The 14814-nt window shown below is 39.3% G+C and overlaps 1 protein-coding gene across 1 annotated transcript in view; it reads right to left on the bottom strand.

Moving 5' to 3' along the window:
• Positions 1–2041: 2041 nt before the first annotated feature.
• THEG (theg spermatid protein) overlaps positions 2042–14814 on the bottom strand; it is a 31746-nt gene continuing 18973 nt past the window's right edge. The window contains exon 7 of the mRNA XM_043979927.1: positions 2042–2280. Within this exon, the coding sequence (XP_043835862.1) occupies positions 2042–2280 (239 nt within the window). The remainder of the gene's footprint in view (positions 2281–14814) is intronic.

Raw genomic sequence — 14814 nt, 5'->3', positions numbered from 1 at the left:
CCAAGGAAAGGAAGCTTCAAGGGGTCTGATTCTCAGGGCAGAGAAGGGTCCATCTATGATCTCTAGAAGGGCAGCAACTCTCAGAGCTCAGTAATGGGCAGTTCATGGGCACTCTGAGAGCAAAGGAGTTAGAGTAACCAGCTGCCTTAATACTCCTTGGTTACCTACCTGTGCTCCTTACTTATGTGTCTTACTACCTATACTTTCACTTTGAGGCCACTCAGACTTTTTTTTTTGGCAGGAGTTGCACCAAAGACATCTGGGGAATGTCTTGAATCAACTGTTCTTGCTATATAACATTAGTAAATACCTTTTGGAAAAGCTAATTAAATCCAACTGATAATGGATATAAAAGGGGCAGCTAGGTGGTGCAGTGGATGGAGCACTGGCCCTGGAGTCAGGAGGAGCTGAGTTCAAATCCAGTTCCAGACACTTGACACTTACTAGCTATGTGACCTTGGGCAAGTCAGGTAACCTCAACTGCCTCACCAAAAAAAAAAAAAGATAATGGACATAGAAATGGGACAGTGGAGAGAATGCTAGATGTAGAATCAGGAAGACTTAAGCTCAGATCTGGCTTGAGGAACTTACTGTGTGACTTTGTGCAAGTACTTAAATGCTATCTGCCTGTTTCCTCATCTGCAAAATGGGGATAATAATAGCACCTGCCTCCAAGCATCATTGCAGTGATCAAATGAGATATTTCTAAAGTGCTACAATAAATGCTAGTTATTATTGTTGGGACTCATGAGTGGAAATACTAAAAACAGCCTTGTCTTCCTTTTAGAACCCTGAGGCAGCTAGGTGTCTCAGTAGTTAGAACACCGGACCTGAGTTCAGGATCAAGCTTTAGACACTTACTAGCTATGTGACCCTGGGCAAGTCAACCTCTGTCTGACTCAGTTTCTTCAATGATAAAATGCAGATCATAAAAGTACTTCCTAGGGTTATTGTAAAGATCAAAAGAGATAATATTTGTAAAGTGCTTAACACAGTGCCTGGAGCATAGTAGGTGCAACATAAATGCTTGTTTCCTTCCTGAGGGGAATAAGTAATACCTCCCCCTTTCTCCCAAAGCATATGAGTACAATTTGGGGAAGAGCCCTCAGAGAGAGTCAAATAAGAAAGAGACAACAGGATAAAGGACTTCTAAACACAAGGTTGAATTAAATGCCTAATCACAGAAGCACATGACTGGCTGGGGTCTGTGACTCCAAACAGATGAAATAGTTTTGTATGTGTGAGTTCTTCAGACCTGAGACCCTGGGAGGGGCAGGAACTGAGTAGGAACTCAGAGTATACGCCGATAGAGAGCAGCAGGATGTCACCACTAGAGGGCAGTGGTAGAAGTCATCTGCTAATGTGTGCTTCTCCATTATGCCTATTCCCTGCCTATGTGCCTTATGTGGCAGAGTGCATTTCTGTGTGAAAGAGGGAACAGACCCACTCAAATGACATGAACCTGGGTTGGTTTTCTGGGGACCCCTTTGGGAGCATGAGACCAGCTGCTGTTTATCATCTAGTGATTCAGGCTTAACTACATGTTTGTCTCTTATGCCAGTAACTGTATTCAAGTTACCAGAACCCCTGGAAGTAGTTCGCCTGGATTCTCTTCCCAAGCTCATTGGTCAATATGATACACAAATGAAAAGAGGCCTGGGTTCTAATCCCAGTAGTGCCCTTTATTTTCTGGTGAGACCTCAAGCAAATTACTTTCATCTCTTTTTGGCATTCATTTTTCTCCTCTGTAAAATAGAGATCCAAATTTCTGTCCTGTTTCCCTTCCCTGGAATGAACATAAAACGACAATAAAACAAAACAAAACAAAAAACCACTACTGTACAAATGGTAGTAACTATTATAATGCTTATAATTAATATTATTATTATTATTATTATTATGCCCTTTCCCCCCATTTGCTCCTCCTTGCTCAAAATAGATTGCACAGGGAAGACATGCTGGAGTTGTTTACTTGGCGGGAGAGGTTGGGTTGCTGCCATCTGGGAAGATGAAAGGGGTGAGAACGAAGTACATGAGGCTCTTAGATTTTTCTGGCTACCCTTTTAGGAGTGGCAAGCTCATAGATTCGGGGAGATGGCTCCGCCCTCATGGCAGCCACTGAGATGCAGTAGGGGTCATGGCCCTCATTGCAATCTTTCCGCTCCTTGGGCTTGGCCAAATACAGGATCCGTTTACTGGCCACAGCATTCTTGGTACCCTCTGAGATCACCCAGGAGCAGGGTTTGTCATAGGCGTAGTTAGTGGCAAGCATCTTGGGCACTGTAAAGGCAGACAAGAAAGGGAATCAAGTTAGGTTTGGGCAGAACTATGAGCTAGACTCTAGGAAGAAGGAGATTTAAAGAAGTAGGCAGATGCCTAAAAGTTCTAGTGATTCCAAACTGCACCATAGAATCATTGGGTTTAGAGTTGGGAGGGTCTTTGATGCTTGCCTAGTTCAACTCCTTCATTTTTCAGAAATGGAAATTGATGAGGGAAGGGGATTGGGGATTGATCAAGGTCTCAGTTTCCTCATCTGTAAAATGGAGGAGTTGAACTAGATGGCCTTCAAAGTCCTTTCCAATTCTAAATGCTATGTTTTCTTTTTTTTTTGTTTGTTTGGTTTTGCAGGCAATGGGGGTTAAGTGACTTGCCCAGGGTCACACAGCCAGCAAGTGTCAAGTGTCTGAGGCCGGATTTGAACTCAGGTACTCCTGAATCCAGGGCTGGTGCCTTAACCACTGCACCATCTAGCTTCCCCCAATGCTATGTTTTCTAAGGTCACATGGATAATAAATAGCAGACTAGCAACTCCAATCCAGATTAACTGACTTGAGATCCAAGAAGATGGAGGTGAAGAAGGAGAGTATTCTAGGAATGAGGGACAGCCAGTGCAAAGACAAAAGACATGAGATGGAATGGTGTGAGGTGTGAGGAACAGTAAAAAGGCAAATGTGGTTGGACCACAGAGTGCATAATAAAGAAGAATGCATAATGAAATTAGAAAGGTTGGGGAGCCAGAGTTCTGGGGGTGAAGCCAAGATGGCAGAGAGAAGCTGGGAAGTTGCCTGAGCTTTCCAGTGTTTCCCTCAAAAACAACATTAAATCAAGCCTCTAAACAGATTCTGGAACTACAGAATCTACAAAAAGACAGAGAGACACAATCCTCCTACTTGAGATAATTTAGAGGACTTCAGGAAAGGTCTGTCTCACCTGGGTGAAAGGGAAAGGTGGTTTAACCCTGCTTGGCTCAGCAGGCAGCTCAACACAGCTGCAGCTTGACACAGCTGAGAGTGGGGCAGCTTAGAGCTGCAAGAAGCTAGCAACAGTGACCCCTGTGCCCCAAGAGCAGACTTCAACTTTATAAGTTTAAAAATAGGCTACAACATGAGTAAGAAACAAAAAAGGACCCTTACCATTGACAGCTTCTATGGTGAAAAGGAAGACCAAAACTCAGATGAGTTTGTCAAAATGCCTACAAGTGAAGACTCAAGTAGGAAGAGCATCTTGTCTCAAGACCAAAAAGCCTTCTTTGAAGAACTCAAAAAGGCTTTTCAAAACTAAATGAGAGAGGTAGAAGAAAAAATGGAAAAAGAAACAAGAGAAATGAGAGTTATGCTGGGAAAAGAAGCACAAAAATTGACTGAGAAAAACAATTCCTTAAAAAATACAATTAGCCAAATGAGAGAAAAAATTGGCCAAATGGGATAAAAGAATGGCCAAATGGGAGAAAAAATTGGCCAAATGGAAAAAGAGATGCGAAAGCTTACTGAGGAAAATAATGCCTTAAAAATTAAAATTGGGAAAAAAATTAAAATCGGGCAGATGGAAGCTAATAACTCCATAAGACATCAAGAATCTGTCAAGCAGAATCAAAAGACTGAAAAAATAGAAGAAAATGTGAAATACCTCATTGGGAAAAAACTGACCTGGAAAATAGATCCAGGAGAGATAATCTAAGAATTATTGGACTACCTGAAAGCCATGATCAAATAAAGCATCTAGACACCATATTCCAGGAAATTATCAAGGAGAACTGCCCTGAAATTATAGAATCAGAGGATAAAATCATCATTGAAAGAATCCACTGATCACCTCCTGAAAGAAACCCCAAAAGGAAAACTTCAAAGAATATTGTAGTCAAACTCCAAATTATCAGGTGAAGGGGGAAATACCCCAAGCAGCCAGAAAGAAACAATTTAAATATCATGGAGCCACAATCAGGATTGCACAGGACCTGGCAGGGCTTGGAATATGACATTCTGGAAGGCAAAGGAGCTTGGATTATAACCAATAATCAATGACCCAGCAAAACTGATTATTCCCTTTCAGGGGAAAAGATGGACATTCAATGAAATGGGGGACTTCCAAGGTTTCCTAAGAAAAAGACCAGAACTGAGCAGAAAATTTAATCTCCAAATACAAGACTCAAGAGAAGTATAAAGAGATAAACAAGGGGAGGGGGAAGTTGTTCATTTAAGTTAAACTGCTTAAATCCCTATGAGGGAGGATAATACTTTTAACTCTTGGGATCTGTATCTCTATTAAGGTATTGTTATTAAATTGACTTTGATGTGATGATCTAAAGAAACTTAAGGGGCAGAATAAAATTACACTAGGGGAAGAAGAGGTAGGGGGAGGTGGAATGGGGTTAATTACATCATATGAAGAGGCACAAAAAGAACCCATTACAATTGAGGGAAAGAAGGGAGGGGTGAGCATTGTTTCAACCTTACTCTCATCAGATTTGGTTCAGAGAGGAAATAAAATACACTCCCATTTGTATAAAGGAACTTAACTTACTCTTTTTTTTTTTTTAGCTTACTCTTTAAGGAAACAAAAGGGGAAGGGGAAAGGGTGATATTGATAGAAGGGAGGGCAGAAGCAGGGGGAAAAGGGGCAAGAAAAGGAAGCATGGCTGATAAAAGGGAGGACATATTGAGGGAATCAGTGGTTAGAAGCAAAACTGGTCAGGAGAAATAGGGTAAAAGAAGGGAAAAAAGAATACAAACAAAGGGGGAAAGAGGATGGAGAGAAATAAACAGTTAATAATCTTAACTGTGAATGTGAATGGGATGAACTCTCCCATAAAAGGGAAGTGAATAGCAGAGTGGATTAAAAATCAGAATCCTACAATATGTTGTTTACAAGAAACACATTTGAAGCAGAGAGACACACAGAGTAAAGGTAAAAGGTTGGAGCAGAATATATTATGCTTCAGCTGAAGTGAAAAAAAAAAACCAGGGGTAGCAATTCTTATCTCAGACAAAGCAAAGGAAAAAATAGATCTAATTAAAAGAGATAAAGAAGGAAACTACATCTTGCTAAAAGGTACTATAGATAATGAAGTAATATCAATACCAAACATGTATGCACCAAGTGGTATAGCATTCAAATTATTAGGGGAAAGGTTAAATGAATTATAAGAGGAAATAGACAACAAAACTATACTAATGGGGATCTGATCCTTCCTTTCTCAGAATTAGATAAATCTAACCACAAAATAAATAAGAACGAAGTTAAAGAGGTGAATAGAATGTGAAAAAAGTTAGATATGATAGATATATTCCAAATTATAAATCCCCAATTAAATATCAAATTTGTCATATTTGTCATATACCAAATTATAAATCCCCAATTAAATATTAAATTAGAAATCTTAAAAATAAAAGGATAAATTAATAAAATTGAAAACAAGAAAACTATAGAATTAATCAATAAAACTAAGAGCTGCTTTTATGAAAAAACCCACAATAAAATAGATAAACCTTTGGTTAATTTGATTAAAAAAAAGAAAGAGAAAACCAAATTACCAGTATTAAAAAATGAAAGCAGTGAATTCACCACCAATGAAGTATAAATTAAAGCAATAATTAGAAGCTATTGTGCCCAACTGTATGCCAATAAATTTGACAATCTTAATGAAATGGATGAATATTTACAAAAATACAAATTGCCCAGGTTAACTGAAGAGGAAATAAAACCCTTAAATAGGCCCATTTTAGAAAAAGAAATTGAATATCCAGGGCCAAATGGGTTTACAAGTGAATTCTACCAAACATTTAAAGAACAATTAATTCCAAATACTATACAAACTATTTGGAGGAATAGGTGAAGGAGTTCTACCAAATTCCTTTTATGACACAAATATGGTGTTGATACCTAAACCAGGCAGAGCCAAAACAGAGAAGGAAAATTACAGAACAATTTCCCTAATGAATATTGATGCAAAAATCTTAAATAAAATATTAGCAAGGAGATTACAGCAAGTGATCACCAGGATAATACACTATGACCAGGTGTGTTTATACCAGGAACGCAAAGCTGGTTCAACATTTAAAAAAACTATCAACATAATCAACTACATCAATACCAAAACTAACCAAAATCATGATTATCTCAATAAATGCAGAGAAAGTGTTTGACAAAAAACAACACTCATTCCTATTAAGAACACTAGAGAGCATAGGAATAGGTGGAGCTTTTCTTAAAATAATAAGCACTATCCTCCTAAAACCATCAGCAAACATTATATGTAATGGGGATAAGTTAGCGGCATTCCCAATAAGATCAGGGGTGAAACAGGGATGTCCATTATCCCCTCTATTATTTAATATTGTACTAAAATGTTAGCTATAGCAATAAAGAAGAAAAAGTAATTAAAGGAACTAGAATAGGCAAGGAGGAAACAAAATTTTCACTCTTTGCAGATTATATGATAGTATACATAGCGAATCCTAAAGAATCAACTAAAAAAACTGCTTGAAACAATTAACAACTTTAGCAAAGTTGCAGGATATAAAATAAACCCACATAAATCATCAGCATTTTTATACATGACCAACAAAGCTCAGCAGCAAGAGATAGAAAGAGAAATTCCATTTAAAGTAATGATAGACAGGGGGCAGCTAGGTGGCACAGTGGATAAAGCACTGGTCCTGGATTCAGGAGGACCTGAGTTCAAATCCAGCCTCAGATACTTGACACTTACTAGCTGTGTGACCCTGGGCAAGTCACTTAACTCTCATTGCCCTGCCTCCTCCCCCCCCCAAAAATAGAAGACAAATAACGTTAGACAATATAAAATACTTGGGAGTCTACCTGCCAAGACAAACCCAGGAAATCTATGAACACAACTACAAAATATTTTTCACACAAATAAAATCAGATCTATGTAATTGGAAAAATATCAATTGTTCATGGATAGGCTGAGCTAATATAATAAAAATGACAATTCTACCTAAGTTAATTTACTTATTCAGTGCCGTACCAATCAGACTACCTAAAAATTATTTTATAGTTAGAAAAAATAATAACAAAATTCATCTGGAAGAACAAAAAGTCAAGAATATCAAGGGAACAAATGAAAAAAAATGCACAGGAAGGTGGGCTAGCCCTACCAATTTTGAAGCTATAATGTAAAGTGGCAGTCATTAAAACTATTTGGTACTAAGAAATAGAGTGGTGGATCAATGGAATAGGTTAGGCACAGAAGACAGTAGTAAATGACTATAGTAATCTACTGTTTGATAAACCCAAAGACTCCAGCTTCTGGAATAGGAACATGGTATTTGGAAAAAACAGCTGGGAAAACTGGAAGATAGTATGGCAGAAACTAGGCATAGATCAACATCTTACACCTTATACAAAAATAAGGTCAAAATGTGTTCAAGATTTAGACATAAAGGGTGATACCATAGATAAATTAAGAGAGGAAGGAATAGTTTACCTCTCAGATCTATGGAGAGGAAAACAATTTATGTCCAAACAAGAGATAGAGAATATTATGAAATACAGGATGGAAGACTTTGATTACATTAAATTAACATGGTTTTGTACAAACAAAAGCAATACAGCCAAAATTAAAAGGGAGGCAGAAAACTGGGAAACAATTTTTATAACCAGTATTTCTGATAAAGGCCTCATTTCTAAAATGTATTGGGAACTAAATCAAATTTATAAGAATGTAAGTCATTCCCCAATTGAGAAATGGTCAAAGGATAACAACAAGCAGTTTTCTGATGAAGAAATCAAAGCTCTCTGTTGCCATATGAAAAAATGCTCTAATGCACTATTTTTTTTTTTTTTGGTGAGGCAATTGGGGTTAAGTGACTTGCCCAGGGTCACACAGCTATTAAGTGTCAAGTGTCTGAGTCTGGATTTGAACTCAGGTCCTCCTCACTCCAGGTCTGGTGCTCTATCCACTGCTCCACCTAGCTGCCCCTCTAAATCACTATTGAACAGAGAAATGCAAATTAAAACAACTCTGAGCTATCACCTCACACCTAATATGATGAAAAAGGAAAATAATAAATGTTGGAGAAGTTGTGGAAAAATTGGAAAACTAATGAATTTTTGGTGGAACTGTGAACTGATCCAACCATTCTGGAGAGCAATTTGGAAATATGCCCAAAGGGCTATGAGACTGTTCATGACCCAGTGGTACCACTGCTAGGTCTGTATCCCAAAGAGATCATAGAAGAGGGAAAGGACCCACATGTACAAAAATATTTATAGCAGCTCTCTTTGTGGTGGCAAAGAATTGGAAATCAAGGGAATGCCCATCAATTGGGGAATGGCTAAACAAGTTGTGGTATATGAATGTAGTGGAATAGTATTGTGCTATAAGAAATGATGAGCAGGAGGAGTTAAGAGAAACCTGGAAGGACTTACATGAACTGATGCTGACTGAGAGGAGCAGAACCAGGAGAACATTGTACACAGTAACAACAACATTATGTGATGAACAATGGTGATAGACTTGGCTCTTCTCATCAGTGCAACAATACAAAACAGTTTCAAAGAACTCATGATAGAAAATGTTCTCAACATCCAGAAAAAAGAACTATAGATTATGAATGCAGATTGAACCATACAGTTTCTACTTTTGGACTGTTTTTTTCCTTCTTTTTTGAGGTTTCCCCCTTGTGTTCTGATTCTTCTTTCACAAGATGACTAATGCAGAAATATGTTTAATGTGATTGTACATATATAACCTATATCAGACTGCTTACCATCTTGGGGAGGAGGGAGAGAAGGGAGGATGGGAGAAAAAATTTGGAACTAAAAATCCTATGTAAACAAATGTTGAAAACTATCCTTAGGGGCAGCTAGGTGGTGCAGTGGATAAAGCACTGGCCCTGGATTCAGGAGGACCTGAGTTCAAATCCGATCTCAGACACTTGAAACTTACTAGCTGTGTGACCCTGGGCAAGTCGCTTAACCCCAATTGCCTCACCAAAAAAAAAAAAAAAAAAGGAAAAAGAGAAAACTATCCTTATGTGTAACTGGAAAATAATAAAATACTTTTATTTATTAAAAAAAAGAAATTAGAAAGGTGGGTTAGAATCTAATCAGAAGGGTTTGTATTTGACCCCAGAGGTAATACCTCTTCTCTCCCACACTATCCTTTGGAGCTTCCCATTTGCTCCATTTGCTGTAACTGATGGTTCCACATATGGGTAGTGTGGTGCTGGCTGGCGGTGAACCTGTTTTTTCTTGGTGTTATTTGTTACGTCAAAATTAGCATAAGCAGGAGAGAATGGATCCATACTTTGTTGCATCTCAGCTTCAGAGACTGCATTGGATGCACACTCATCTGTGAAGAAAAATCATACACCAGCTCTCCCTTCATTTAAGTCTTGGCTTGTAGCCTTTTCAAGTTAAATAATTTATCATCAGTGTAGCAGCTGATCTTGATGGTGTGTTTGTCCTCACTGAAGGCGTTTGACAACATTGCTGCAAACATCACGCTAAAAAAAGCATGGGAGCAAACAGAGAGCCTTGTTTCACTCCGCTGGTAACTGGGAAAGCATGAGAGCATCATCCATTATCCAGAACCCAGGCAAGCACACTGTTGTGAAATTGGTGCACAATACTGATGAACTTCTCTGGGCAACCAAATTTCAACATAATTTTCCATAATCCCTGACAACTGACAGTATCAAAGAGATGTTAGATTGAATACCAAATTGAAGGTCTACAGGGCCATTATACTGACCTCATTGTGGTGTGCTGGTACGCTTGTGAAACCTGGGCAGTGTACCAGTGTCATGCCAGGAAACTGAATCACTTCCCTTTGAATTGTCTTAAGAAGATTCTGAAGATCACCTGGCAGGATAAGGTACTGGACACTGAGATCCTTTCTTGAATTAAACTGCCAAGCATTCAAACTCTATTCCAGAAAAAGCAATTCCAATGGGCTGGCCATGTTGTTCAAATGACAAATTTACACTTCCCTAAAAGACTATTTTACAGAGAACTCACACAAGACAAGCAGAGGAAGTGATACAAAGACACTCTCAAAGTCTCTCTGAAGAACTATGGAATTTGATTGCATGACATGGGAGACCCTGGCACAGGACCGCCCAGCATGACATGCCCTTATCAAAGAAGGTGCTGTGCTCTATGAGCAAAGAAGAATTGAAATAGCTCCAAAAAGATATGAAATGTGCAAAGTTAGAGAATCCACCCTAAATGTTCCCATGGACTATTTGTGCCTGACCTGAGCTCATACTGGTCTGATCAGCCACAGTTGGACACACTGTAACTGGACTCTAACATAGTGATGTCATTCATGTCCTCTTCAAAAACAAAGGACAACTACCATTGAGTTGGTGGTGACACAGTCAGACTTGAACTTTATTTATTTATTATACGTATTTATTTATTTATTTATTCATTTATTTTTAAAGGCAAACAGGGTTAAGTGACTTGCCTAAGGTCCCACACTAGTAGGTGTCTGAAGCCAGATTTGAACTCATGAAGATGAGTCTTCCTGATTTAAATCCCAGTGTTCTATCCATTGTGCCACCAAGCTACCCCAAATTTAAACTTCAGCAAAATCACTTGGACAGCTGTGGGGTGATTGAATTCCAAAGGGGATGGACTTGAGGCAGGGAGACCAAAAGGGAGGTGACCACCATTGTGCAGGCAATAGGTGGTAAGGGCCGTAGGAGTGAAGGAGAGGAATGCCTATGAGAGAGACAATGCAGAGGAGAGGCAGAAACAACAAGATTTGGTGACTGATTGGGGTGAGTAGGAGGGAGGTGTCAAGGATGACATTGAGGTTTTGAATCTGGGTGAGTGGGAGGTTGGAAGTCACACAGCTGCTTGACTGGGTCCACCACCAGTTCATGATTTAATATCCATTGGGCCCTCTTTGCTGCTAGGCATCCCTCTATTCTTCCTTTACTGACCCTGTTCTTTTTCCCTCTGAGACTGTTCTAAATATTCTCTTCTCTCCTCAGACCATCTATATCACTCCTTGTCCCCTCCCTTTCAGCAGAGGACCTTGAGTACTATTTTAAAAAGAAAAAAGAGACCATCTGTCATGAAATTCCTCTTTGCTTTGCCCCTAAACCCTGACTTCTTTCCAGATTCCCTATAATGGTGGAGGGCAGCACCATACTTCCAGTTATTCAGGCTCAAAACCTCATCCACACTCACATTCATCCCATATATTGGATATCTTGCCCAGTCTTGTTTTGTTTCTACTGTCACAACATGCCTTAATTGTCCCCTATATGTCCCCTTACCTCTATTCACACAGTCACTGCTCTGGTGGTGAAAGTTCCCTCCTTTGATCACAGTCTATTGGCTTCCTACCTCTTCATCATCCTTCCCTTACCAAACCTTGCTCTTTGTTCATACCAGGACCTCCAGTCCTCCAGCCCCTTAGTTCTCTCCCTGCCATAACCCCTGTGCTAGTCACTCTCTCCTCTTTTTCCCATCTTGAGCACTTGGTGAACCAAATAAACTCTAAATTCCTCTTCTCTTGAGTTTTTGACCTCCCTTATCGTATTACCCATCATGTCCCACCAAGCCTCATTATTGGATGACTCCCATCATACACCGCTTTCACTTCAACACACATCCTGCTAAATAGACATGAAATTGTTCTGATTGGGTCCACAAATTTCTTGTATATAACCTCAACTGGACCCTCATTTGCTTCTGGGAAGTCCTTCTGCACTTCCCTAATTAATTCACTATCTCACTTTCTACAGTGGCTCTTCCAAACCTTTTCACCTTTCATGAAATCTTCCATGGCTCCCCTTCCTTAACCCTCTCAGGTGAGAACCTTGTCTCATATTTTACTGAAAAAAATTGAGGCCATTTGTCAATAGCTCCCTATTCTCCCCTCCTCCTCATCTCACAGAGATCTTTTCCAAGCCTTATTCTCTTTCATTTGGTGATTTCAGGAGCTCTTTTGGATGCAATTATTACCTTCAATTATCATCTCCATACTGATGATTCTCAAATCTACCTATTCTATCCAAGCTTTCTGCTGCCTTCCAGTCTAATGTTATAGATATCTCAAAATAGATGTCCTCTAGACACCTGAAACTCAACATGTCCAAAACAGAACTTTTATATTTCTACCAGAATCCTCCCCATTCTAAACTCTTCTATTACTGTTGAGGGCATTACCATCTTCCCACAAGTCTCTCTCTACTCCAGTTCATTCTCCATTAAAACACCCAAATGATTTTCCTATAAAATGCACATCTGACTTATATTATCCTTTCTACTCAACTACTCAGATTGCAGTGGCTCCAAGACTGAATATGATATTCTTGAGTTGGCATTCAAAGACCTTAATAATCTTCCTCCCCTCCCACCTTTCCAGTCTTCTTATATCTTACACCCCTACAAGTATTCTCAAATCCATTGACACTTGCATCCTTGCTATTCCATCCATAAGACTTTGCATCTCTTAGCTCCAGACATTTTTTCATGTTGCCCCCCATTCCTGGAATCCTCTTTCTCTTCATCTACCTGTCCTGGCTTCCTTGGTTTCCTTCAAGTCCTGGATACAACTCCATCTACATACAGGAAGCCTTTCCCAATCTCCCTCCATTTTAGTGGCTTTCCTCTGCTGATTGCTTCCTATTTGTCTTCTGTGTCTCTTTTTTTGAACATACTTGTTTGCATGTTGTCTCCCCCATTAGACTACTACCTCCTCAAGCAAAAAGATCACTTTTGCCTTTCTTTGTATCTGCAGGGTTTAGCACATAGTAGGTACTTTGGAAATACTTATTAACTCAGTGACTGGTGCAAACCTTCATCACCTCAATCTTGGAATATTCTGGTGGGTCTTCCTGCCTTAAGTCTTTTCCCATTCCAGTCCATCTTCCACTAAGCTGCTTAAGTGAGGTTCCCAATGTGCAGGTCTGAACATCTCATCTCTCTACTCAATAAACTCCAATGGCTTTTTTATTACTTCCAGTACGAACAACAACAGCTAACATTTATATAGTGCTTACTAAGTGCCAGACACTGTTCTAAGCACTTTACAATTATTTATCTCATTTGTTCCTCACAAAAACCCTGGGAGGTAGGTGCTATTATTATCCCATTTTACAGATGATCAGACTGAGGCAAGCAGTGGTTAAAGTAACATCGGAGGTGGGATTTGAACTCAGATCTTCCTGACTCCAGGCCATTCTGTTTGACTCTTAATGCTCTTTACAACTTGGCAGCCTTCAACACAACATTTACATCTTTCTTACGCCTTATTCAAACTCCCCCCTCAGTATCCCTTCCCACCTTCCCCTATGCACTGGCCTCCTTATTGTTTACTTCACAGGAAAATCCATCTCCAGACTCCAGGCATTTTCACTGACTGTGCCTCATACCTGGAATACTCTCCCTTCTCACCTCTGCCTCCTGATTTCTGTGGTTTCCTTCAAGCTTGGTTCCTAGTTCCATAGCTCAGAAATACTTGACAAGATTTCCCTTATTCTCTCCTCCTTTGCTTCAATCTCTGGTGAATTCCTTCTGTGAAGTACGAGTCCCCAGTGAGGTGGTGCCACTGTCCTTTAAGGAGAAAATAATTTGTTCTAAATTTTTTTTTACCAATCTTTTCCATTTTTTTTGGTCTGTTTGTGGTTCTCCTTCCAATTGTATCCTTAAATACCCTCAGAATGATCTGGATGGGTTCTTTCCATATTTCCTGTAAACTTTTATACTGCTTCTGAGCTTATATTTTAAACCAGTGTCTCTTTTGATGTCCATCCCTCTCTTCTTGGTAAGTTGATCAAATGTTTGCTGGCTGAGGCCATTTTCTAACATCCTTTGGTGTCCTTATTGTTCATCTCTTCAAAGAGAATTTGCAAACCATCTTTCCATTTAGTGGCAACTTTCTTCTGTCTTCTGCTTTCATTTATAGCAAGAATGTCAACACTGATATGATTCAGTCCCTCCATGGCATATTCACTCTATCACTGGATAAAGAGCTTATTTAGAATCCCAACAGCTGTTAATGTTTACAGGCAGTCCAAAAATTGTGTGATTCTCAGTACCTGATTCCTCCTTTTTCCATTACTGCAGAAGAGGAAGGGGGATGTGCCAGATTGGAAACTGTTTTGTATTTTTCATTGTTTCACAGGTTGCGATAGCCAAAGAATTCATTACCTAGCGGTAATAGTCTGTTTTGTACAAAAGTAGGCTGGTCTTTGGAAAGCAGGTCTCTTGTGGGAACCATAGATAAAAGGTTTTTTTGTCAGTTAAGGGGATGCCAATCAACTGAGGAATGGCTGATTAAATTATTATATATGAATATAATTGAACAACATTGTGTCATAAGAGATGAAGAATGGAGTAGGTACAGAGAAACCTGGGAAGACTTGTATGAACTGATGCAGAATGAGGTAAGTAGAACCAGAAGAACAATTTATGCAGTAACCACAACATCGTAAAGATGAACAACTTTGAAAGGCATAAGAACTCTGATCAGTGCAATTATTGATTGCAATCCCAGAGGACTTATCACTCTTGATAGAGGAGTGATGAACTCAGAGTGAAGAATGACAT

This window comes from Dromiciops gliroides, chromosome 1 (genome assembly GCF_019393635.1).
Source record: "Dromiciops gliroides isolate mDroGli1 chromosome 1, mDroGli1.pri, whole genome shotgun sequence".
NCBI lineage: Eukaryota > Metazoa > Chordata > Mammalia > Microbiotheria > Microbiotheriidae > Dromiciops > Dromiciops gliroides.
This window is presented reverse-complemented; position numbering and strand designations above follow the sequence as displayed.